The following is a 25,980-nucleotide window of genomic DNA, read 5'->3' as shown; positions in this document are numbered from 1 at the left end:
GATACTCAAGCGGAAAGGAGTCTCACACATTGTTGGAAGCCAAAGTGTTCAACACTAATATTATCACTAATATTATCACACATAGGGGGAGCCTAAATACAACTGAGAGAGAGTCTCACATCTAGGGGAAGCCTAGGTGACTCGTGAGTTGGGCTCAATGTAAATCACTGTAGCAGTCGATGTATTTCAGATAAGTACTACACTGTAATTTTTTAACTCTTTAATAGTAGTGGATTAATTTTCCTAGGCACACTGCCCCCCAGACGTAGGTGGTTTATCGCTAAACTGGGTTACCAACTCATGTGTGTCTTTACTTATTTTCTTGTTGTTAGTATTTTGTTATTACAGTACTTGTCAATATTTTTCGTTTAACATCTGTTTTTCGAGTGACAAGTCATCCTATCGTTTTTTCAATGTGATTCTAAACTTTAGGATATGTTTTAAATTTCTTGATCAAGGAGAAGACTTATGAAGATGTGATTATTAATCCTCTAATTAACTTGGCCATTTTTTAGTTAGACTTGTTTTGATCATGTTGGTGTGTTGTAAGGATATATATATATATATTTACTGATATAAGTATTAAAATATATAATTTTAATTTGGTAAATATTGCACTCAAGTTTCAAAGGATTTCATGTGAATTCAATAAGGCTCGATATCTCCATATTTTGGAAGGTAATTATTTTCTTTGCTATTTTTACTTCTAAAGAAAATCAAATTTGATTCTAAAATTCAACATTTTATAACTAAAATATTATACCACGAACATTACTAAAACAATTGAGGGTAAATTATGATTTTTGGCTCCACTAATTTTTCTCTATTATGCTCCAAGATTACCCTATAAAAAGAAGATTGATACAAGAAGGAAGGTCAAATCTAGTTGAACCACCTAGAATGTAGTTATTGGAAATACACACAAAACAATATGAAAATGTGTAACTTAGACGAATTCAAATACAATATAAGTCTTTAAAATGAGTTAATGAAAATTTCCAAGTGTTTTTCTAAAAACAAAGTGCTAATAAATAATAGGAGAATTTTCAAAAATATAAAAATAACGAAAATTATTTACACAAAATAGTAAAATTTTAATCTTCTTTTATAGAGGTTGATGGAGGTTGATAAAATTTTCATCTGTGAAAATTTTCCTAAAAGATAATTCTATGATTATGATGAGAGATGTCTATGTAAAGAAAAAAATCTTAAGGATTGGTCCTCTCTCTACCCCATTAAGTAATTCTTTTCTTCTCATCAAGAAACCTAATCAAATTCTAAATGAAAGCCAAGAGGTAAACGCAATCCCTTACTAGATCAATATCATGAATCAAGGTATGTTACTCTATCTTATTTTATTGTGAAAATCATTTAGTTTAAATATCTTGAAATTTATTATTTTGAACAACGTTAGATTTTGTTGTATAATTTAAAATTTTCACTAAAAAAATTAAAAAAATAGTTAAAAAAATCGTTACATAGTTCTATGGTTAAATCTTTTAAGTTTTCCCCAAACAATGGGTGCAAAACCTAGCTAGCTAAGAAAGTATTTTAATACAAAGATTTCTCTTTTTATGTACTACACAAGAGGATAAACATGGTTTAAAATAAACACAAATCAAAACCTAATAAAGAAATGAAAATCACAAAAATCCACCGGCTTTGGAAAATAAAAACAAAAAACAAAAACATAGGGAGACTCTTTCATCTAGTCTTAGTCATAAACAGAAATATACAGCCAATTATGTTTTTGTCCTTGCCCACCCATGAACCAAGGAAGTTTCCAAGAAATTTAAGAAAAGGCCAACTCACAAATTTTACAACAAAATAAAATCTATAATAATAACAGTAATAATACCTCATGTCTCGTGATAACTTTGAAGTTGGGACATATCACACAATTTTTTTTTTTTTTTTTTAAGTATATAATCCTCTATGGTAGTGGAATCGGACTCGATTAAAGTCATTGGACTTTTGAACTAACTAGATTCTATTTTAACTTATTATTCCTATTTTTTTGAAGAAGTTCATTTTCGTGCTAGTTTTGTAAATGTTTCTCCTTTTGGTAAAGTTTCTAGAGAGGAGAATAAGGATGTTCGTAATTTAGTTGTTTTAGTTTCTTCTTCAAGATCTTCTAGATTTTATAAATTTATCTTTTCTTCTTCGACTTTATTTCTCCTCCTCGAGGGAATAGTGTATAGTCCTTGGTTTGTTGGTTGCCGGAATGAATTTCAATTTCAATATGTATTTATATATAATTTCAAGTTTAAAATTTGAATCATTTTTCAATTTTGTAACCTTTTAGATGATTGCTATTAGTTTTTTTCAGGTTATATAAACGTTTGTGTCGTTTTTATGAACAAGATGATAATTTAACGTTGACATAACCACAGTTCGATGATAAAAAAAAATAAATTTTATCAATTGAATTTGAAATTACTTTTATGTGTTTTTCTTAATTCAACAATATGTGAAGTAGAGAATTTGAATCTTTGACATCTTGAGTTGAGAGTATAGGGATTTTGACAAAATATAGAAGATTAATTGTTCAACAACAGAGAAATTCAAGGATTGGAAAAATGGTAAGAATAGTACAAAAGCTTTGAAAATGTGCTTTTGTCGTTAGGATAGGGAATAAAATAGTGTGATTGAAATAAATTTTCATATAGTGAATTTCTTTTTGTATGCTGTAAATTTTTTTTTTTTCATTTTTTACTTATTCCTACATTTAGTAGTTGGAGGTTTTTTCCAACAAATGGTAGTTATCGAAATAAATTATATATTTAACTTTTTCTTTTTTAAGATTTTGGTTTGGACTAACATTGAGTCGAGTCTACGCCGTACAGTAGCTTCTAAAGCAATAAATTAATAAGTTTAATTTGGACTTTAATTAAGGAGAAAAAGAAAAGAGAGGGAAAGTTACATATTCAATTAAACATTCGAAATCAACACATAAACACAGTTTAATGTTGCGTTGTTTTTGGTATAAAAAACAGAATTTTAGAATCGAAGTTTGGTCGGAAGCATGTTTTTTCTCCAACCTTCACGCCTTCGCCCACCCATTTTCCACCACCCTTCAATTTCCTCGAAACTTCTCTTTTCAAAATTTCCCCAAATTAAACTTTCGAATCATGGAGACTTTGATCTCATTCTATTCTTATGATATATGTTATTATATAGTTGGACTTAATTAATTATTATTTGTTTGCAATAACTTTGAGGGTTTTTTTTGGTAACATATTGTTATATATAGGAATAAATGACACTTAAAATAAGAAATTACTAAACCTGAGAATGTATGAGTCCAACGAATTCAAGTTGTCTCCTAAGAGATATTTGGGACACTGAATTGGTTATTATAATTGGTAGGTTATAATAGTTAGTGTTTGAGATGCAAATTATTTTTTGTTTGGGTAGGTAATAATAAATACTATGACAAATAATAAAATAAAAGATAAGTGACAAATAGTAAATAAGGTAGCAAATAGGGTTTTGAATATTATTTACTATACTTAATTGTACATTATAAATAGTTGTACACACCACTATTATAGTTGGTGCCCCAAACATGAAGTGAATTATAATAACTCACTCCATCAACTTCTAGTTGATGCCCCAAACTGCTTCTTAAAGACAATTTTATTTACTTTAATGTCTGAGTTTAGAAAGTAATTGTTTTTCGACATAAAGCAAATTACATTTCTTATAGAAACAGCATCAAATTCACAAGATTAACGAACTTTACTTTGTGGAGCATTATAATGACTTCAATAAATTTTATAAATGGATAATTTTTTTATAGGGGAGAAAAGTGCTGATGAGAAAAGTGAAAAAAAAAAATCAATTTGAAGAAGATGACATATTTTATAGACTAATTCATGATCATTCAAGTAGTTGTGTCTCTTCTTCAAGTTGGTTACAAAATAAAATATGCATCCATTAAATTGCAAAACTCATGGAATTGAAAAGGAAGCAACCCTTTATTTATTTCATATTTACATATTAATATTTTCTTTATAGAAGACTTTTGAAATATAAAAAATATTTAAAAATATTTACATTTTATAGTAAAAAGTTCCAAAAATGTTTTGTACTTTTGGAACTTTTTACTATAAAATGTAAATATTTTTAGAATTTTTCTATTTATAAGAATTCCCCTTCTTTTTATATCTCTACATTTATGATTTATGTTGTTGCAAATTGCTTTCTAATTTCAATTATTTGCAACAGAGTAATTGTATTAGAACTTATCACTGATAGATAGTGATATTTTATTATATTTATAAATAAATTGACTCATTTTCTTATAATTAAAAATATTTCTAATAATTTTTTTAAAATTATTTTAATACTTCTACCCAATTATCAAATGTCTAAATCTACTTTATAAACTTTCGGTAAATTTTAAAATTAGCCCTTTAAAAAAAATAAAATTAATTATTTTCAAAAAAAGTATTTTAATTAGTCTATTGTTTAATTTGTTAATAAAAATTAATCTGCCTCCCATAAATTTTAACTTTTATATTTTCAAATATCTAAATCTAATCTATTTTTTTCTTTTTAAAATTAAATCAACCTCAAATTAGTCGTGGAATATGAAGCACAGATATTTCATGTGAGGCAAAGAATCAATATCAGATACGTATCGGATACCGATACTTCCAGATACTTCACATATATGTATCTGACACATAATTTGACGTATCTATACTTTTAGATACTTTCCAAATACGTATCTAACACGCAATTTGATGTATCTATTTTTATGCATATTTTTTTTAAGAAAAAAACAAGTAACTCATATAATACTTCTCAATCTAAAATTATGCAACCTATTTAAAAAGCTCAATACTCAAGTCCAAAACTAAAGAAAACTAAATAAATAACGGACCAAACCATAGACTAGAATCATCTAATCTATTTTCACATTTGAGTCCCCACAAAGTCCACCAAAATATAAACCATTTGGATGTCTTCAACAATAAGTTATTCGTTTATATTCATACTTCTTTCTCTAATCATCTTCTTCTTTACAATATGAGTCACTTTTCTATTGTATTTTATTAACTATTGTACTTCAACATCTTAGATATTCTTTTTTTTGTATTATATTTCAGTGTTCGTATTCCATTTTGTGCTATTGTTATTAACTTGTATACTAAATTTATCTATATCTTATATTTTTTTAAAGAAAAAATGTATTTTCAACATATCAGTATCATCGATTTTAAAAATATATATATTTAAAAATATATAAAAAAAAGTAACATATTTTTAGACGTATCCATATCTTAATTTTTTTAGAAATTGACGAATAATCGTATTCGATCGTATCGTGTAGTCGTATCTGTATTTATGTTTCATGACATGGAATTAAACATGAATATTTAAAAATATATAATTGGATAAAAATAGTTTTTTAATTAGAAGTAATTAAATAAACATGCGAAATAAGAAGGAAAAAGAAAAAGAAATCGGAGAAGGGATGATTTGACCAATGTTGTCCGATCCGACGACTTAGCGCCGTTTTTATATACTTAACAACAACCAACGCAAATACAAAGATCTTTTTTCTTAAAAAAAAATTATTATTATTAGTAATAATTAAACGAAAAAAATGAACAGTGATGATTGGGTTCATCTCTGGCAGTCCATCATACGCGCAAAGTCCTCGAAGCAGACGAACCCATCTCCATTCTTGTCCACTCCCGCTATCATACGCCGGCAATCCTCTAACGTGCACTGCTCATCCCCCATAGCCGTGAACACACTGAAAAGCTCCTCCGCCGTAATTCTCCCATCGTGATCAGCGTCGAATATCTCAAACGTATCTCGTAGCTCAGAGTGGCAAGCCGGTCCGACACGGTCCATTGCGCCCATCATAGTCTTAAGCTCTTCCTCACTCGGCGGTTCGGCTCCGATTAGGCCGAGTAAAGCCTCCAGTTCCTTGCGAGAGAGTGTGGAGTCGGAGAAGTCGGACCAGACGGCGGAAGGTAAGACGCTGGTGGGAGTGCCGGCGGAGGAGGAGGAGGAGGCGGAGCCGAAGGAGGGAGGTTGGGATCGGGAGAGTTTGGAGCGGTGGGATTTGGAAGAGAAGAGACGGTTGGGATTGAAGGATTTGAGGAGCTTCATTTTGAAATGGAAATGGAAATGAAATGAAGAAAATTGAATTTGATTTGGGAAGAAGGGAATTTGGGGCAATTAGAGTGAAGAAGATGAAGGGGGTTATATGGTGGGAGAGAAGGAGAAACTCTGAAAATTGTGTACTACCCCTTATGCAACTTCCCGGAAACTTCCTTTCTAACTCTCTTTTTCTTTTCTTTTCTTTTTCGCCCCCATTTTTATTATTTTTCGTGGGAAGAAACGGTAATACTCTTTCAATATTATAAAATATAAGAAATTACGTCTTTGGTTCTCGTTTCTACTTATTTCTATTTGGCCCAAAAATTTTAAAACTAACCCTTTTGGCTTTTAGGGACTTGGCATCTATTTCTTGATCCCTATATATTTTTTAAAATATGATATTTTTTCTTGAATTAAATTTTATTTTCATTATCATTTGACCCTTTAAAGTTTCAAAAACAACAAGCGTAATTCCTAAAACTTAGATTTATTGGGGGGAAATGGTATATATAGAACTTAATATGTTCGCCCATAATTTATGTTCTAAGTGTGCTTATGAAGATGAAGGAAAATGGTGACGAATGAATATGATGAATGGAGATGGATTGAGTGATTTCTCTCTTGGTAAGAAAATTAGGCAATGTGTTGGTAGTGGATGTGTGCACACCTTGTGAACGTGCATAAATTCTCTCAAGTCAGACCCAAGTATAAATCTAACTTAAGTTTCCTGATAAGTCTAGGGTTGAATGCAGGGACTCTAAAATGCTTCTAACGCAAAACTTGTTTTTGGATCTAATACATACGTTTCCTAATTAACTTGAGAAATGTTGGTTATTTACACTGAGCTAATGGCATGCATGCAAGAAGAATTAGAAGTTCAGAGGGAAAAAGGGATTTATGAATGAATGGTTTTAAGTGTAAGTGGTATGCGTTGATTCCAAGTAGGATTAGCAAGCGTAATAAAGATGAGATAAAGATGATATAGATGCTTGTCTACAATCTAAATGTATGTGCTATGTGTTAGAATTTCTGTTCTTCAATTCATATTCAGTTCAACATCTCTCAATGCGAATGTCACATATAATCCTATCTCTAGGGTGCATATGTTGGCTACAAAGAACAGGCAAAAGATGCGAGCAACTTTATTTCTAAACCTATTTTGCACCCTGACTTAATGCGTTCTATAGTTAAATTGATCTCTCGAATGATTTAACTACTTAATCACTTTAATCAACTGATCAAGATGATTTAAGCACAAATTTCAAGTTCTCATTAAGTCAGAAAACTAGAAAACACAAACAATTTCGAATGTAAACAGATGGAGACGTGTTGAATGGCCAAAAGATAAGATTGAATTAAGGATAAAAAATGTTTATACAACAATCTCAGCTTGAAGAAATGAAATGTAAAAAGGAAGAAGTCAAGCCGCAGAGTTCAATCTCTTATCCTCCTTGGCTTGACTTTAATGCTTGTTTCAACCAACTTGGTTAAGAAGTTGATGAAGATCTCTCTCTCGAGCTTTATCTCCAACAGCTCCTCTTGATCAACGATGGAATGGTATCTTCCCTCATATTTCTTGCTTGCAGATGGAAGAGTCTAACTACCGAAGAAAATTCTAACTGTCTAGCTCTAAGGTGTCTTTCTATGCTTCAACAATTGGCTTATCCTTTTACAGGAAAATCTCGACAACTTGGTGATTGACTTACATTAAATTCCATACCCTGGACTAGGCCCCTGTCACTTCTGAGATGATCAGATGCCACTAGTCAGCTGCCCATACATGCAAGTGGTGATTTGACATAAAAAGCACGAACCAATATATCCTTTCTGTAGAGCATTCTCAGACGTCTACAACACTTAGTGAATTTCTTTGATTCCTGTGTTAAGATGCGTTAGTGAATTATATTTTTACTAAAATGATACTTTTGTATGAGTTAACTGAAGATTTTTACTAAAAGGATAATTTTATATGAGTTAACTGCATGTATGGAATTTCATGTGTTTTTCTTCATAACGAATGCGTTTATATCACTAAAGTATCTAATTGTTCCAACTTTGAGATAACAATAACTTGTATTTCTACAAGTTATCACACCCCCTAAATTTTGAATAATGCTCATCCTCGAGTATTTTTAAAATATTCCTTCTTACATTTTCGTGGTCTTAACGTACTAGCTCCACCTCTCATCATGTCTAACCTACAAATGTTTGAGATTGGCATTTGAAAATATAAGTTTGTTCCCTTTCCCAAACAAATATATAATCGGTCTCTAATGCGGCAAACTATTTCTTCAAAACTCTTTGCTTTCTAAAACATTTCAATCTTTCAGATCCAATAATGTGTTTAAAGGTTCTCTTGTTATAAAAATTCTTCCTAAGTGCAAGTTAATTATTCTCTTATAGGACTACCCATGCATCGATTCAAAGGACTCACCTTCGTTTTGGTTTGCCCCCACAGGTGTCATGCGAACATCAACTACGAGTGAGTGTCATTCATAACTTAACTCTTATCTAAGCATATATGCGTTATATTTTTCTACTTTGGCATAGATAGCAGAGTTGGGACGCGTTGGTCTTGGTTACTTAACCTCGTTTTGGTTTACCCCCACAGGTGTCATTTGGGCATCCAACTATGAGTAAGTGCCATTTCCAATCTTAATTCATATCACTGGGTTTTTTCCCTTGCTTTGATAGTGGAGTTTGCTTATTATGTCAGAAAATATTAAATATTTTTTATTTTATTTATTTTTTATTTAAATTAAATGAAATTAAGAAAATTTTAGAATGCATCAACTCGAACCTCCCTCATCCTCAAATTTTGGAGATTAGCAAGGTTCTCATTGTTGAAAAAGAACTATTAAAAAATACCTTAAAATTTTCAAATGGAGGTTTGTGTTTAGACCTGCATGCATGGAAAATAAAAAATATTTCATTAAATGAGGTTCTATTTTTATATTTCCAATGCCTAACTAAATATGTAAGTTATCAAACATTAATAATATCATTGAGGTATCACAACTCGACACAAGGCACAAAAGATAAGTAAAGGAATTAGAAAAGGAATTCTTAAAGGCCAACGCAAGGATCGAAAATGATTTTTTCCATTCATTAATAAAGAAATTTACATGGAATTCAAACAACTGCAAACACATACAAAAGTTCAAAATACAATTGAAACCAAAAGGCCAACACCCCCAAATTTTCTAGGATGCTGGTGCGTTATCCCTGCGTTTAGGTGTAGGGTCATCATCCATGAATCTAAGTGGATTCCTTAAATGTTGAGATAAAGGAGGAAAGGAAAACATTCCCATCAAGTCTTGGTTGATATATTGCGTTGTAAAGTCAAATTGGTCTTAGCTCTTTTGCATTTGTTGGCGTAGATAATCCCTTAGAACAACATTCTAGCATTTTAGTGTTGCCAGTTGCAAATGAAGTGCTTCCATGGATATGACCAAGGGTCTTATTTTATTTTGGATGAATTGTTTGATTTCATCCATATTGGCTTGGGGATGAGGTATGGGTGCGTTGGTTTGTTGAGGTTGGTTTTCAAGTGTCTCCCCAACTAGGTCTTCAATGATTTGGGCGTTGCTGGTTCCCAATCCAATTGGCTTATAGAGGTTCGTGGGAGGATTAAAGGAAAAAAGTATGGGTGAGCGAAAAGGAGAAGGCTGAGGGCTTTTCGTTTCGCCAATTTGATCACTGTGTGTTTCATCTTGGGGCGTTGGATCATTTAGGTCATCAACAGGGGGTTAAGGAAGGGAGAGGTAAGTTGAGGTCCATGATAATGGTGTCCTCGTACTTTAACGCCAGCTCAGCTTTAGACTCTTGCTCTTGTGAAGCTTCATAGCTTGGTTCATTGTTGGAAGGCTAGACGTGTCTTCTTTTCACAACACGTTTTGAAGGTTGAGGTTTTGATGCCTTGGGTTTGAAAAGGGAGAGTTGGTTGGTTAGGCGAGCCTTGAATCAGACACCTAATCAGCTTGATGTTTATTAAACCTTTAACTTCTTCTGAGTCATCCTTCAGAGGGATGCCCACACGTTCACACAACACACATACTAGCCACGAAAATAAAGTTGCTCGCCTGGCTTCCCCTTGATCAATTTTATTTACTCTACAATGATTTTGCCTATGTCGAGGAGGATGCACTACATGATGTAGTAAATGGCTAAGACTTGCTCCCTTGAAACAGTTTCATCATGCATTATGGGCATGATGCGATTCTTGATCAAATAGAGCCATAGGCTGGCATCTAGGAGAAGATTCCTGGGAGCTATCGTCATGATGCCCGTTCGAGATATTTGCCATGAACTCTCTGGCTTAGCCACCACTCTTACCGCATCCTCCAGTTGGTCTGGAGTTGGCTGCTCAAGGATGTGGTTACCCCCTGCTTTAGGGTTGTTTTCTGCGTTGAGCACTCCATTGATGATTCTAGAAGAAAAGCGAACAACTACGTTCTTTACCAACACTACATTTTTCTTTTCATCAAACTTACTTTCGTAGAAGGTGTGACTAGTTAGGGTCAAATTCTAGTTGGGCTTTCACAGAGCTAACACTAGCCCATTGCATTGATCGTGTCAGTAATGTACTCTGGCAATGTGTTGCGTTCAGGAAAGAAGCATTTTTCCATGAGAATGTCGTTGGACTGTTGTTTTCTTCCTTTGGTTTGTTTTAGTGATGCAGCTACCACCTTCTTTCCCTTGGCACCTTCCTTATGCTTCCTTGTCTCACGGGCCAACGCCTTTGCTTCTTCCTCAAGCTCTCTTTGTGTTTCATTTCCTTTTTCCTTGATGCAAGTCTGGATTCCTCCAACCTGCATTACAACTCACTCGAGTCTGAAAAGCTACTTTCCTGCGTTGCAATTATAGGTTCGGTTTCAACTTGATTTTCTTTTTCTTCATTCTCTTCAATTATAAGCCACCTCTTCGTTCGTGACGCCTGTTTTGGTGGCCCTTCACTCATATCAAATATGCATGGTAGTCATGCATCGGGGCTAACTTCTCTCATTGTCTCTTCTTCTTCCATTTCTTCTTCCAACATCAGGGCGTATCTATCAGCCTCGTTCATCTCTTCCTCCACTAGACTCAAGGCGCTTGCAACCCTTTACCTGTCGGGCTCTTCTTTAATCAATGCGTCAGCACCTTCTTGACGCATCATTTGGTCCATTTCAGCAAACACCTTTTGATCGAAACTGGCTAAAATTGGTCCAAAAACCTTTTGCTCATCTCTGCAGGCCAGCTCGTTGAGGTCAGGTTGTGGAGTTGGTTCCAATGTAAGACTGTTGGAACTTGGGAGATCCTTAGATGGTAGTGGTGGTGTTGTAGATAGGGTGTTGGTGGGTGTATGCGGTGATCCTGGTGAGGAAATAGGGGAAGATTGGGCCACATTGATGGGGAAGATAGTGGCCAGAGGTTCAATGGCTAAAGGGATTGTTGGACGCACCACAGACGATGGAGTGGCTTGAAGATAGTCAAGAATTGGGTCATGCGTCGGAATGTTTTGTGTGATGGTTGGGATGGTTCGTGGAGAGGTTGGTTTCTTATAAGGCTTTGAGGCAGCCAATTTGGCAAGGCCTTTGAATGCAGGCTACCACATCTGTTTAGAAGGGGTTGAGACCTTAGAGATTCTGAAAGATGAGGAGACAGAAGGTTGGAGGGTTTGCGAAGGTTTTGGAGGAAATGGACAGTCGTTGGGTTGGCTTCGCCGGAGCTTGGGTGGATTGCCTCAGTTGGGTGGTAGGTTTGAGTTAGATGGTGGTTTTTCGGAAGGAAGATGAAGCGGCTGAAGGTTTGGATGAAGCAATAGGCTTCGATGGAGGAGATAGTGAAGATAAGGGTGAAGGCAAAACAAAAGAGGATGAGAAAGAACTTATCGGTGAGTTTTCGGCATAACTTAGAGAAATGTTTTGACTGTTTGAAGCGTCTGACATTGTGCTTCTGATGAAAGCCTTAAAAGCTTGGACAAAAATCAATGAAGATGATCAGACGACGAAAGAGTTTGAGAATTCTAAAAGCTAGGGCTTAGAGAAGAAGAAGAAAGAAAAAGATGAAGATGGTTCTTGAACCCCTTTTATAGGAAAACGCAGGGGAGAGAGAAAGTGGAGGACAAATTTGATAGGTACCATTAGCAGGTGACATTTGAGCTGCATATTAAATACGAATCTGAAGAGATGTGCCTTGGGCTACCTAAACACTCGAGTGGTTCAGCTTCCTATAACGTCTTTTCCTCTTCCAACGCATGGGTATGCAATCCATAGTCTAGAGTGTACTTCAAGTACTTTAGAACTTTGACTAACGTATTCTAATGACCATGCCTAGGATTGTTGGAGTATCTTGCTAACCTTTCTACTGAATAGGCAATATCAAGTCTTGTACAATTCATTATATACAATAAGCTACCAATAACTCTAGAATATTCTAAAGAGGACACACCTTTATCATTATTTTTCTTCAAATTACAATTTGGATCAAATGGAGTAACAATCGGATTACTCTCAAAATGATCAAATTTTCTCAGCACTTTCTCCATATAAATAGGTTGAGAAAGTATGTATCTACTTGGATTTTTTTGTTAATTGAATTCCAAGGATAACATCAGCAAGACCAAGGTCTTTAATATTAAAGTTTGATCTCAACATCCTTTTAGTGGAATCAATAACATTTCTATTTGTGCCCATTATTAACATATCATCCACATATAAGCAAACAATGACATACTCTTGATCTATGGTTTTAACATAGACACATTTATCACACTCATTTATCTTAAATTCATTTGATAACATAGTGTGATCAAACTTTTTGTGCCATTATTTAGGTGCTTGTTTCAACCGATAAAGAGGCTTAACAAGTTTACAAACTTAGTCTTTAAATCTTTTAACAACAAACCTTTCAGGTTGTTCCATATAAATTTCTTCATCTAAATCTCCATTTAAAAATGCAGTTTTTACATCCATTTGGTGTATTTCTAAATTTTGTAAAGCTGCTATTGCAATTAATATCCTTATAAATGTGATCTTTGCCACTGGAGAATAGGTACAAAAAAAATCTAGCCCTTCTTTTTGGCGAAAGCCTTTAGCTACCAACCGGGCTTTGTACTTATCAATAGTGTCATTAACCTTTAGCTTTCTCTTAAAAATCCATTTACGCCTAATTGGTTTACTACCAGGAGGTAAATCGATCAAAACCCATGTATTCCTCTGTAAAATGGATTCAGCTCAATATTGATAGTTGATAACTTATAGAAATACAAGCTATTTTACTTCTTTATCTAAAACAATTAGGAAAAATCATAGAAAATGTGTTAGCTTAATAAGGAAATCATGCAATTAATTACATTACATGATCGCTAGCATGAAAAAAAATTCATAATCCTTGCAAATTATAAAATTTGAGCTTTTTGAACACAGAAATCTACTTAAAGTGATGAAGCAACTGCTGCCGCTTGGGCGCATGGAAAATCCTGACACCCAAAATGGAATTGCATATGTTCAATGCGATAAGAGGAGATAAGACATCAAATAAACTAATACGTGGGTGGAGGAGGTCAAATCAAAGTTGATAGCTAACATGAAAGATTCGCGACAAAGTCAATGAACTGTTGACGCGAGGAAGGCAACGTGACAGGGTATGAAAATTAATGTCTAGTGTTAGTGAAATCATTAGTGAGAGACACAAAAACTCCTCATCGATGCCTATAAATAGCAACAAGATTTCTGTCCAAAGGAGACCCAAGAAATTGGTGGAAGCTCTGTAAAAATTCTCCATTCCTTCCCCTAGATAACTTCCTCTCGAGCTTTCCATTTGAGAAACCTTGAGTGGGAGCTGAAGATTTCCACTTGTAGTAGAGGAAGAAGGACATAAACCCCATCACAACCAACGTGAAGTAGTCATTCAAAGGAGCCAGAAGGCGCAAAAAATTGCATATGGTGGCTTGACTCTCTATCCTTATCTTTCGTTTTATATTTTTGTTAGCATTTATATTGTTGTGTAACGTTGAAAAACTTCCATTACTCATATGAATGCACCACATTTTTTGGTCTATCCATCTTCTTTTTACCAAGTATGATCAACTAATTTCATAATTGGTTGAGGAAAATGAAACTAACATGTACTAAGTAAACCATATACCAGCGTTCAACTTGTTTAATGCGTGTTTCATATACTATTTCGATCAAATCGATATTGCTCTAAATAGAACTAATCACTATTTGAAAAAGAAAGAGATTTTAGATCTCATTAAACAAGGAAAGAAATACCTTTAGACATAAAGATACGTCTTTTGCATTAAATACTCATTGCATCATGCTAGAAATAGGATATTGTGGCTGAACGCACTGAGAAGTGTAGCTTGTGATTATGAGTAAGTTGCTTGAACGCATGGTATATGTATTGCTTTAGAAGTGTTAGTAGGTATTTTTCTCAATCCTATTTTATTTATTGGAATCTTACATTTCTTTCTACATCTTGCTTCATTTGAACTGTAGTATTCATCGCACCCCTTTTCCTGCATTTTAGTAATAGTGGTAGAATAGAACCATTCATCTGCATTATTGACAAAACGTTGCGTTAAGATCAAAACAAGCACTTCATTGCATCTTTAGAAAGCAATCCTTAAGTTCGACCCTGGATTCACCAGGACTCTAGTTAAACTTACACTTGGGTTTGATTAGATTAAACAATGCGTTTACACAATTAAGGAAACCAAAACACATAATCATTTCATCGCATCTATAGAAACACATCAATAGTTTCCTTCCAATAAGGTGCATCAAGAGATGATACAGTTTCTTGAAAAGTCTGAAGCTTACTTTCTATCATGTGAGTTATGAAATCAGGTAAAAAAAAGAAGTAGCTTTCTTAGCTCTTTTGCTTCTTCTAGGTGAAGGAAATCGAACATGAGGATTTCAATGAGCAGTGGAAAGATCATTCTAAATTATAATCATATATGAACTTTACAATTACAATCAAAACAGAAACATAAGGTTATGCAAAGAAATATAAATTACAACATGCTATACAAATGAACAAAGACTAGAGTAACACACATTTGTCGACTCATCACCAAGCTCCTTGATCATGAACGCTCGATCACAGCTACACAACAACACATAAACGCTCATCCAACACGACCGCTACACAACACGAACACTATGCACTCAAACTAAGTGATCGCCTAGGTCACGAACACCCCGAACAACACGAATGGCCTCCACAGAACCTCGACAGTGTCGGGTTGAGTGTGACACCACCAAGAAGGTTACCTTGGTATTCTCGGTGTGAGAATCTAGAGGGTGGGGCTCTCTGTGGACTTGGTTTGAGGCAGAATACAGGAGGAATCACAATCGAGTAAACGATTGAGCAACTAGAAGATGGAAAAACCTATCGTATAGGTCGATGCCCAATCATTTAGGAAAAGCTAAGCGATCGTCTAGCAAAAGCTATGCAATCATTTAACTCATTGCTTAGCTGAATGTCTGTTGCCTACTAACACTCCACGATCGCTTAGCTCATCCAAGTTGTCGCTTAGTAAATCCAATTTACTTGACAACTTCCCGTGAGAATATTTCCGACATTGGAAATCTTAAATTCAACAAAATTCTTTTTCTTACTAAAATTAGGAAAACAATTTTTCTTTTATCTCATGGTTACCATAAGACCACCAATAACCTCCCACTCAATTGGTTATTAGAGAAAAAGAGATAATTATCCAATAATTAATCTTATTATAAATATAAATGATAACCAACTTATCATACTATATTTATAACCTATAGTTTTAATATTTCATCTCATGAAACATACAAACTGTAGCTATTTTTCTATTCCATGGTACTTAATGTAAATCTCATTTACGTTAATCCTCCACTTGATGTATCTCATACACCACGCCGATCATATCAAATATAATCGAATTATCTCTTGTCAATTTGAACATTTCAAATCAACACCAAGCACTAATCCTCAACTGAATCCATTGAGCTACCATGGAGACCTTATGGACCTGTAGCTCGAAGCTCCAACGGTACGTAAATAAATGACTAAACTCTTAAATCACGGGATCTACCATCCGTTAACTGTCAGACACTCCATTAAAGAACGACAGCTAAACTTTCCTTACTACAAATATATTATGTGTCCATCTTAACCAATCAACAATGCGACAACCCTTCACAAATCGCTCGTAAGTATAACTCAACCAATAACCGTTATGCCCCTGTAGTTACATCTAACTCCTTAAGTACCACTGATCCCTCTAATTAACATAAGTCATAGTCCTATTATGACTGAGTCCTTTCTTCCAAAGAGAATTTGTGGCCACTATGTTCAAGCCCCGGAATCAGCCCTTAAGGGAGCAATCTCTCTACTTACCCCTGCTTCGGGGAAGGAGTGAATTCCATCTTGTGTATTGAGTTCCCAGCTCCCAAATCAGACAAGTTCTCAAAAATGTAGGCATGTTGAGTTGGCAATCTGGCCACTCTCACCAATACTAATCAAAGGACCTCCCTCAAAGGCAGGAGTTCCCAAAACACTCAGAATTGAGGTCGTGTCACCTATGGTCGTAGGTGGGATGTAAACCTCTAGTATCAATGGCGTTATATATAGAATCTAGTCATCTCGTGGTCCGGTCTTATACAAACTCTTTGCATAGGACACCTTCGCTCGCATGTTTCCACATGAATGGTCAGGATCTACCATCTGTAGTTGTTTACAACACTTGCAAACCTCTACAAAGTAGGCCGCATCAGTAGTGTCACCAGGATCAGGTATTCCACCTTAATCCTTATACTATAGACCTATTTAGGTTATTACTTAAGGCATGATCCACTTGTATATCACATATACATGCTTAAGTTTACATAAGACAACCATGGAGCTTTGTTTATTGAATATGAGTAATTGCCAAAATGAAATAACAATTATTTTATTCATAAAACAATGTGTATAATTACAAACAACAAGACTCCGGGAGAATTAGGACACTAATCCCAACACTAGGTTCAAACTCAGTATTCTGATCGTCTTGACCTTTCAAAGAGCTAGTTTCACTAATTCTTTTGGTACCAATAATTTTATATCCTACCTCCTTTAAAGGAAAAATATATATCCTCAAAGAATTCAACTTCAATAGATTTTATTATGGTATTATTATTGATGTTAGATATTTATGATTTAATCACCATGAATCTATAAGCAGAACTATGCATTGCATAACCTATAAAGACACAATAAATTGTCTAAGGCCCAAGTTTGGTCCTTTTTGGTAAAGGAACTTGTACTTTTGCCAAACACCCCCATACTTTCAGCATTTTATATGAGGGTAACTTTTGATTCTACACTTCAAAAGGAGACTTATTAGTCTTCTTATGTGGAATTCTATTTAGTATAAAATTTGCTGTCAATAAAGCTTCCCCTAACAAATTGTGAGGTAAACTTGAACTATTTAACATGCAATTAACCATGTCCTTTAAAGTATAGTTCTTTCTTTCAGCTACATCATTTTGTTATGGTGTATAAGGTGTTGCAGTTTGATGAATTATACCATTAACTTCCCAGAATTCTTAAAGTGATGATGATTCATATTCACCACCTCTTTCTGATCTAAGCACCTTTACTTTCTTCTCAAGTTGATTTTCAACTTCTGCCTTATATGTTTTAAAGACATTAAAAGTTTCATCTTTACTACAATTATCAATGAATGTGATAAAGTATCTCTTACCACCTTGTGTAGGAGTATTTTTTTCATGTCACATACATCACTAAGGATTAAATCGAGTTACTCATTACTTCTTTCCATGGATGAAAATGACTTTCTAATAAATTTTGATTCAACACAAACTTCACATTTGTATCTATTATCAATATTAAAAATTAGCAATAGTACTAAGTTTACCATTCTATTAAAGAACGATAATTGACATGCCCCAATCTAAAATACCAAACATCAGAGAACTCAACAATATAAGTAGAAGAGTTTATATTATATTTTTCTTTGGCATTTGTGCCAGTACATTCAATTTGAACATGTCATCACTCAGATAGCCTTTCCCACATACATACCCCCCTTTCTTAAAATAAATTTATCTGACTCAAATACAAACTTGAACCCATTTTTGTTAAGGAGGGTTCCTTACATTAGATTATTTCGAATCTCTGGTCCATGACATACATCATTAAGGGTAAGTATCTTTCCAGAAGTCCATTTCAACAAGACCTCTCCCTTGCCTTCCATAGAGGTAGTTGAAACATTTCCCATTTATAGCTTATCGCTGCTATTTAGCTTCTTATATGTAATGAACAATGACTTGTCTTTACAAATGTGTCTAGTAGCACCAATATCAATCCACCAACCTTTGGTGTCTAAAGCCATATTTACCTCAGAAATGATGGCAACCAAATCGTCACGACATTGGCTTGATTGTTGGAACTTTGTCCCTTCTTGTACTTGCACATTATAGTAGTATCGTCATTCTTACCACAAATCCAATAATTGCCTTAAATGCGCTTGCTAACATCATTCGTTGACCCATGATTCACATTTTTCTTCTTGAAATTCTGCTTCTTGGGTTTATTTTTTGAAGCTTCAGTAATGTGAGCCTTGGCTTCAACTTTTAGCGGAGTTTTTCTCCTTTTCTATTATCCTCTTCTATACGGAGTTTTACCGCGAGGTTCTCTATGAATAACTCCTTTCGCTTGTGTTTGAGATAACATTTAAAGTATTTTCAGAAAGGAGGCAACTTCTCAATTAAAACAACAACTTGGAATGGCTCACTAATGTCCAATCCTTCACTTTGCAAATTACTGATGATAATTTGCAATTCTTCCATCTGATTGACTACTAACTTGGTACTGATTATCTTATAATTAAAGAATTTTTCCACAAGGAATTTCTTAGTACCAGTATCTTCTAGCTTGTACTTCTTGTCTAATGCCTCCCACAATGGCTTTGATGTATTGTAGGCATTGCAATAGACATGTCCCCAAGACCACTAAGTATGTAATTATGGCACAGGAAGTTTGAATGCATCCATTCTTGCTTTGTAGCTTCTGTTTGAGGAGTTACAGCTTCTGGCGGGGTAATTGGATAATCTTCCTTTAAAATATGAGCAAGATTCAATGTGATGAGATAGAAGATCATCTTTTATTGCCATCTCTTAAAATTATTTACCTTGAACTTCTCTGGTTTTTCGGCATAAGGTTTGACAATGGGCGATCCAATGTTGGTAGAATTAGCGACATTGGTGGAGGAGTTTGCAGCCATTAGTTCAAATATATTAATTGTCTTCAGATTGTTGGGGGAAAATGGTATATATAGAACTGAATATACTAGCAAACTAATTACACCTCAACTACTAGAAAGAATACACTCATTGTATAATATTCAAACTCAAACAAAAGCCATATGGTGCAACAAGACTTAGATATGAAAATAACCAAAGACTTGAAAGAACTTTAAAACCTTTGGAGACTCAAAATGTTGTCGAGGCATATTTCTGGTAAGCGTTGTCTTGAAGACAATTATTCTCTCTACACGACTGCAAGTAGACTACAACTATCGTCTTAGTTGGATACAACAACTAACTCTGGTAAAACTGTAACCTTAAACTACTCGGATCTGACAAAACTCTTGGATACTTGCTCTCAACTCAACTCAAGAATAAAAGAAAGACAAAAAGAAAGGAGAGAACTCTTCAATTTGGAATGGGATGCCACAAACGACGAACCAAATTGCTATTTATAAGCTAGCAACTTGGTAACTCTCTAAATTACAAAATAAAATCAAATAAATATAAAAATTGAAACATTTATCAAATTTAACTCAATTAAGTTGTTACTTGACAAAAATCAAACATAACTCATTTAAATTGAAAAAACTACAAATTTAACTTCCATACATATTAAATTTGTACATGAAACATCATTTTCATTTGAAGTTTTAATTCAATTTAAAAGTTTCTAAACAATGAATTTAATCTACATTATTAAATTCATTTTACGTTTAAAATTTTTATCAAACTTTCACTTTCTTTCACTATATATATCCAAAAAGATTTAATCTCTATATTTGGTCTAAGTTATGTACGATGATCAAGATTTAACCTTTAATAAACATACTTAAAAAGAACTGAAATAATGCTTCGTCAACAACATATATGGTCTTTGAATTTTTTATTTTGAGACATCTACAAATAGATGCAAAAGATCAATAATCACCGTCAATGTATACATTATTACCACACACCATCTTTTTTTATTATGGCAACTTAATTCAAGGACCAATTAGTTGAATAATTTTTAAACTTTATGGCCTATGATTATTTTCGAACGTTAGAAAACACGTACAAGACAGGAGTCGTAACTAGTATATATAGTTTTTATTAGGAATAATTGACACTTTGAACCTAAGCCTTCTAACAAAATTTCATCAAAATGAAATGAGTTTTGATAATAATTCACAAAACATAAAGGTGCCTTTGAGCACCAATAAATATATACATGTGTGTGGTTGCCATCCATGTTCAAGAACCAAAAATCATTACAAGAAAGTGGCTTTTGTACTGACAAAGGTGTTCATCTTTTTTAGTAATTAAATTAAAGAAATAGAGATCTCAATTATTCAACAAAATAGGTACAAGTGGCAAGCCATGATTGGGCTTTACTATGATTCTTAAGATATGTAAATCATAGATTCTTCATTCTTTTGTCCCTTAAAACTATTTTATTTGGATTTGGGAGATATTCATTTTCCTTTATTTCACTCTCAACCCTCTCTCTCTATATATAATAATAATCATGTTTGATTATTATTTAAGTTCAACAAATATATGTGGTTAGAAATTCCAATCATGATAATTTTTATTTGAATTAAAAACACGTGAAGTTAGAAATTCGAGATAATAAAAATTAGCGGTCATTATTTTTTCAATATATTTCTTACTTTAAAGATGTAAGTTGTATATTTTTTGTTAGCCAATTTTCTAAATCTATTTCTCAAGTTTAGACTATTTTAAATATACAAGCCCTTTCATTTATTTGCCGCTCACCACTAAGTATGTAAATAGATATTTTGAAACAATTTCAAAGATTGAGATATTAAAATGGAAGTTAACGAGATTTATATTCACTCTAAAATATACACTAAATTTTAGGAGCATTATTAAAGTTTGTCATTCATGCAACGTATACCACTATTTAGCAAATTGTCACTGTGTAACATTTTGTCTTCACTTTATTAAAAAATGGACTGAAGATTTGTTTTGAAACAAATCTAGAGTTTAATGGAAAAAAGTTTAGAGGTATAATTAAATTATTCCTTAAAATTTAAGGGTATTTTATATAATTTGATCCCAAAAATATATTTAAAAAATGAAAAATGGACCAAAAATATATATAAAAAAAAAGTGAGGAAAGTAATCGTTACGTTTAACAGAAAAAAAATTGAGAAGTGGCGAAATGAGAAATTGAAAACCTAAAACTAAATAAAATAATTATATTAAAAAATTAAGGATAATTTGTAAAACCACTCTTGAAATATGTGCTAATTGTAATTACACCCTCAAATTTTCAATTGTAAAAATTGAGCTCTTACACTTAAACAAGTATTACACTTAGGTCTTGAAACTTACAGTAGCCGTAGAAATTAGAGCCCTAAATGATAAAAATTGAATTTTCAAATTCTATTGTTACAATTTCTACAATTATGCAAGTTTGAGTATTCAATTTAACATTTGTATATGTTAAGGGCTCAGTTTTTATAATCGGAAGTTTGAGAGTATAAGTGCAATTACCACCATATTTTAACGTGGTTTTTTTAATTTGTTTAAAAATTAAAATAAAAAGTTTTCTCAATATTATATTAATGCCCATTTCTAAAAGTTAATTACATATTAGCCCTCATGCCTAATTTAATGGGCCCATTTTAAATATAATCCACATGAGGTTTACACTAATTCGGAAGCGAAAACATCCATACCATGGATCAGCCAGGTTGGCTAACCCGATCATACTTCACTTTGACCAAATCCGGTCGGTAATAAGGTAATTTTAACCTTTAGAATTATCCCGCTATTATATTTTGAGTGGTTTTCAAATATAAGAAAATTAACAAACCTATTTATAAATATAGCAAAATGTTACTATTTATCATTGAGTGATACTTTGCTATATTTGAAAATATGCTCAGCAGTTTTGTCGTTTAAAACAATATTTTTTGAGATTAAAATATCATTTTAATCTCTATACTTTAAAATTTTGTTCAATTGTAGTCCATTACTTTCAATTGTTCAATTATAGTCCATATATTTTCAAAACTAAATAAATAAATAAATATCATTTTGGTACTCATAATTTAAAATTTGTTCAATTATGGTCCCTTACTTTCAATTGTTCAATTATAGTCCATATATTTTCAAAACTAAATAAATAAATAAATATCATTTTGGTACTCATAATTTAAAATTTGTTCAATTATGGTCCCTTACTTTCAATTGTTCAATTGTAGCAGGTGTTTTCTTATTATAAATAAATAGATAAATATATATCCTTTTCTAAAACTAGTTGCATATATAGAATATTTGGGAAGATGCGGTTTACCTTTTTTTTTATTCCTAAAATAACCTTCTTTTGCCCGCGTCTTCTTCATTGCATCTTTTTTCGTTTTTTCGTCTTCATGTCATCTTCTTCAGGTTGGCTTCTTCATGTCATCTTCTTCATCGTATCTTTGAGGCTTCATAACATAATTAATGTTTTTGTTTATATTTAGGTTTTTTTTTTCGTTCAGTCATGAACTTCCTATCACTAATGTTAGTAAGAACTTTCTATCACTGATATTAGTCTGCTACTTATAGATACCTATTATAATCTATCAATAATATTAGTCTATCACTGATAGATACTGTTTTTTATTTATTCTACTAGTTTATCAATGTTATGAGTTTAATTTGTATTTCTTGCAGTGATTTGGAAATATGATTAAGCTTGCAGTAGTGGTGTTTCATAGTGGATAGTAATATCGCAAAATCTATCAGTGATAGACATCTATCACTGATAGATTTCTATCAATAATAGACTCAGATAGTTGAATCTTAATTCATTTGTTGTCTTTGTGTCATTTTTCTCAAGTTAATGCAATTAATGTTGTTGAATTTTAAGTGATTGATGGAAGCAATCACTTTATGGAACATTTAGATTCCAAATCATGTGTCTGTCGTGTTTGGGATCTTGATTGAAATTCCATGTGCCAACGTACTTATTGTTCTTCGCGGATGCTTGAGACTTACTCTTTTGTTCCTAATAGTTTTTGTCACGTACATTGATCTTGTGTTATGTTGGTTATGTTCGTCCAGTTAGGAACCATGATAATTGAAAGCCTACAGCCTCCAGTTGTTAAGCGTCAAGTATGTCGACCTCGAAAACAAAGAATATTATCAATTGACGAGCAAAAATGTCAGACACAGTGCAGTCGTTGTTGTCATGTTGGTCATAACCGTTGAACGTGTAAATTTCCACCATTTATACAATGATGTAGCATTTACTATTGATGTGATTTTTATAGATGTGAACGTGTATGATGCCACCATTTTTACGTTTTTACAATGTTGTAGGGTTTGCCATCTTCACAATTGGCGTGATAACATTCTACTTGAGAAATATAGAACTTTTTTTTCCCATTTTTTGTCAATAGTATATATATTCAATTTGCTTCTTATTCAATGTGAAGTAATGTCATAGAAAGTACATAATTTAGTCCTTCAAACATTTTCTCAATAGAAAGTATAGAATTTCCCAACATATTTTTATAGAATAAAAACACAAAATCAAGTACATATGAAAGAAAGTAATATCAACTTCAAGTAATGTCACCGTGATTTCTATCACTGATATTGGTTTATCATTGATATTAATCTATCACTGACCATACATTACATAAGAATAAGAGTTTAGTCCTTAGAACTTTAACATAGAAAGCATAAATGGATACTATTTGTACTGATTCAACTAATGATCCAACAATTTTCTATATTTATATGACAAAATGAACTACTATGAAGTTATAGTGATCAATTTCAAGCAATGTCACTGTGATTTTTATCATTGAAATTGGTCTTTAATTGATATTAATCTATCACTGATCACCCATTACATAATAATAAGAGTTTAGTCCTTAGAACTTTAAAATAGAAAACACAAAGACTTTTTTAAGATCTTCAAAATCAAAAAGTCTTCAAAATCTTCTTTGTGTTGTCTTTTTAGACCTTCAATACAAGAAGATATTTTTTCTCCAATCTTTTTAACTTTTTCTGTAACATATTCTCCTTCCTCCAATCTTTTCTTCTCCATCTCCATAATTTTTTTTTGAAGTACTCTGATGTCATTTCTTCTTTTGATGCAACAATAGGAACTAAAAAGAGCTTAAACATAGTATTTAATTAGTATCGTATATAGAATACCTTCTTTTTATTGAGATTTGAAATACTCAGATAATAATAGGTAGGAGTTATCAGTGACATAGTTTTAGGAGTTATCAGTGACATAGTTTAATGAGATCATATCAATAATATGGGCTTATCACTAATATAGAATACCTTTTTTTTTTATTGAGATTTGAAGTACTCAGATAATCATAGGTAGGAGTTATCAGTGACATAGTTTAATAAGATCATATCAATAATATGGGCTTATCACTGATAGACCCCGTTACTGATAGACTAATATCACTAATATGGTCTATCTATTTGTGATATATGTTGTAATATGAGTCTACCATTGATAAACTATGTCATTGATAGACTCCTTTCCTACAGTTATTCGAGTGTTTCAATAGATATAATACTTCTATTACTAATATTTGTCTATCATTGATAGACTTGTATCAAAATTACTAATGGAAAAATTAGAAACTTACATTTCGTTTCGAGAAGATGTTGTCATTAAGGTCTTGTCAATCTGGTTGTTTTGTTGTTTCCCAATTCAAGATTCTTGGAAAGCCATTTCCTATTCTTTTTGGCAACCCCTCAAAAAGTTGAAGTATTTCATATGCCCACTTTTTTTCCTATTTAAACAAAACAGAAAATATATGTTATAAATATTCTAAAGTACAACTTAGAAATAGATATATACTAAATATATAGTGAATATCCTCTCTTTTTTCTTTTTTCTATTTTTTTTGCTTGATGGTTCTTCAAGTTTTAATGTTCTTTTTGCCCATTTTTTTTGTCGTTCGCTTTCCATATTTGTTTTACAATTATCTATATATTAAAATAGTAATAACCACTTCAGTCCACAAACTAAACATTTCTAGTTTATCAATGATAGAGGTGATAATTGATAGACTTGAAGTAATGAATTCTATCAGCGTTAAATTTATCGTTGATATGTTTCTGTCATTGATAGACTTAAAGTGGTCTATCAGTGATAACCTTATCACTAATAAACTTCACTACTTCAAGTCTATCAACAATAGAAACTTATCATAAATAGACCCTAATCAACAACATCTTTGAAAGTAGGCTAGCAATAGTCCATCAACTAAACAATAAATACAGAGAAATAAAACTACAATTTTTCTTCATTGTCATAAAAAATAAATCTAACATATTCCAAGTCTATTAGTAATAAAAACCTATCAATAGCAGACTCTAATCACCAACCAAAATAATAATAATAATAAACAATAGTGACATTGTACATTTACTTACATTGCATGAAAATACATTCAAAATCCACTATGTATATCAATAATAGAAACTTATCATTGATAGACTCCAATCAACAACACCAAAGAAAAAAACAATGAATCTTTTTATATGGGATGGACTCAAATTTGGCCATATTTGTATATATATTTTTTTTTGTTAATGC

At 32.5% G+C, this 25,980-nt stretch overlaps 1 protein-coding gene across 1 annotated transcript; it reads right to left on the bottom strand.

The window, feature by feature from the left end:
* Positions 1–5,465: 5,465 nt before the first annotated feature.
* LOC120089986 (probable calcium-binding protein CML36) lies at positions 5,466–6,277 on the bottom strand. The gene has a single exon (XM_039047442.1). It carries the CDS (start codon positions 6,130–6,132, stop codon positions 5,638–5,640), a length of 495 nt encoding a protein of 164 aa, XP_038903370.1. The 5' UTR covers positions 6,133–6,277; the 3' UTR covers positions 5,466–5,637.
* Positions 6,278–25,980: the final 19,703 nt, after the last annotated feature.

The sequence above is a fragment of the Benincasa hispida genome, chromosome 11 (assembly GCF_009727055.1).
Source record: "Benincasa hispida cultivar B227 chromosome 11, ASM972705v1, whole genome shotgun sequence".
Classification (NCBI taxonomy): domain Eukaryota; kingdom Viridiplantae; phylum Streptophyta; class Magnoliopsida; order Cucurbitales; family Cucurbitaceae; genus Benincasa; species Benincasa hispida.
The sequence above is the reverse complement of the archived record's forward strand: the minus strand, read 5'-3'. Positions and strand labels throughout refer to the sequence as shown.

Coding starts and splice junctions, on each gene's coding strand:
- LOC120089986 (XM_039047442.1), bottom strand. CDS start 6,132: ATGAAGCTCCTCAAATCCTTCAATCCCAACCGTCTCTTCTCTTCCAAA.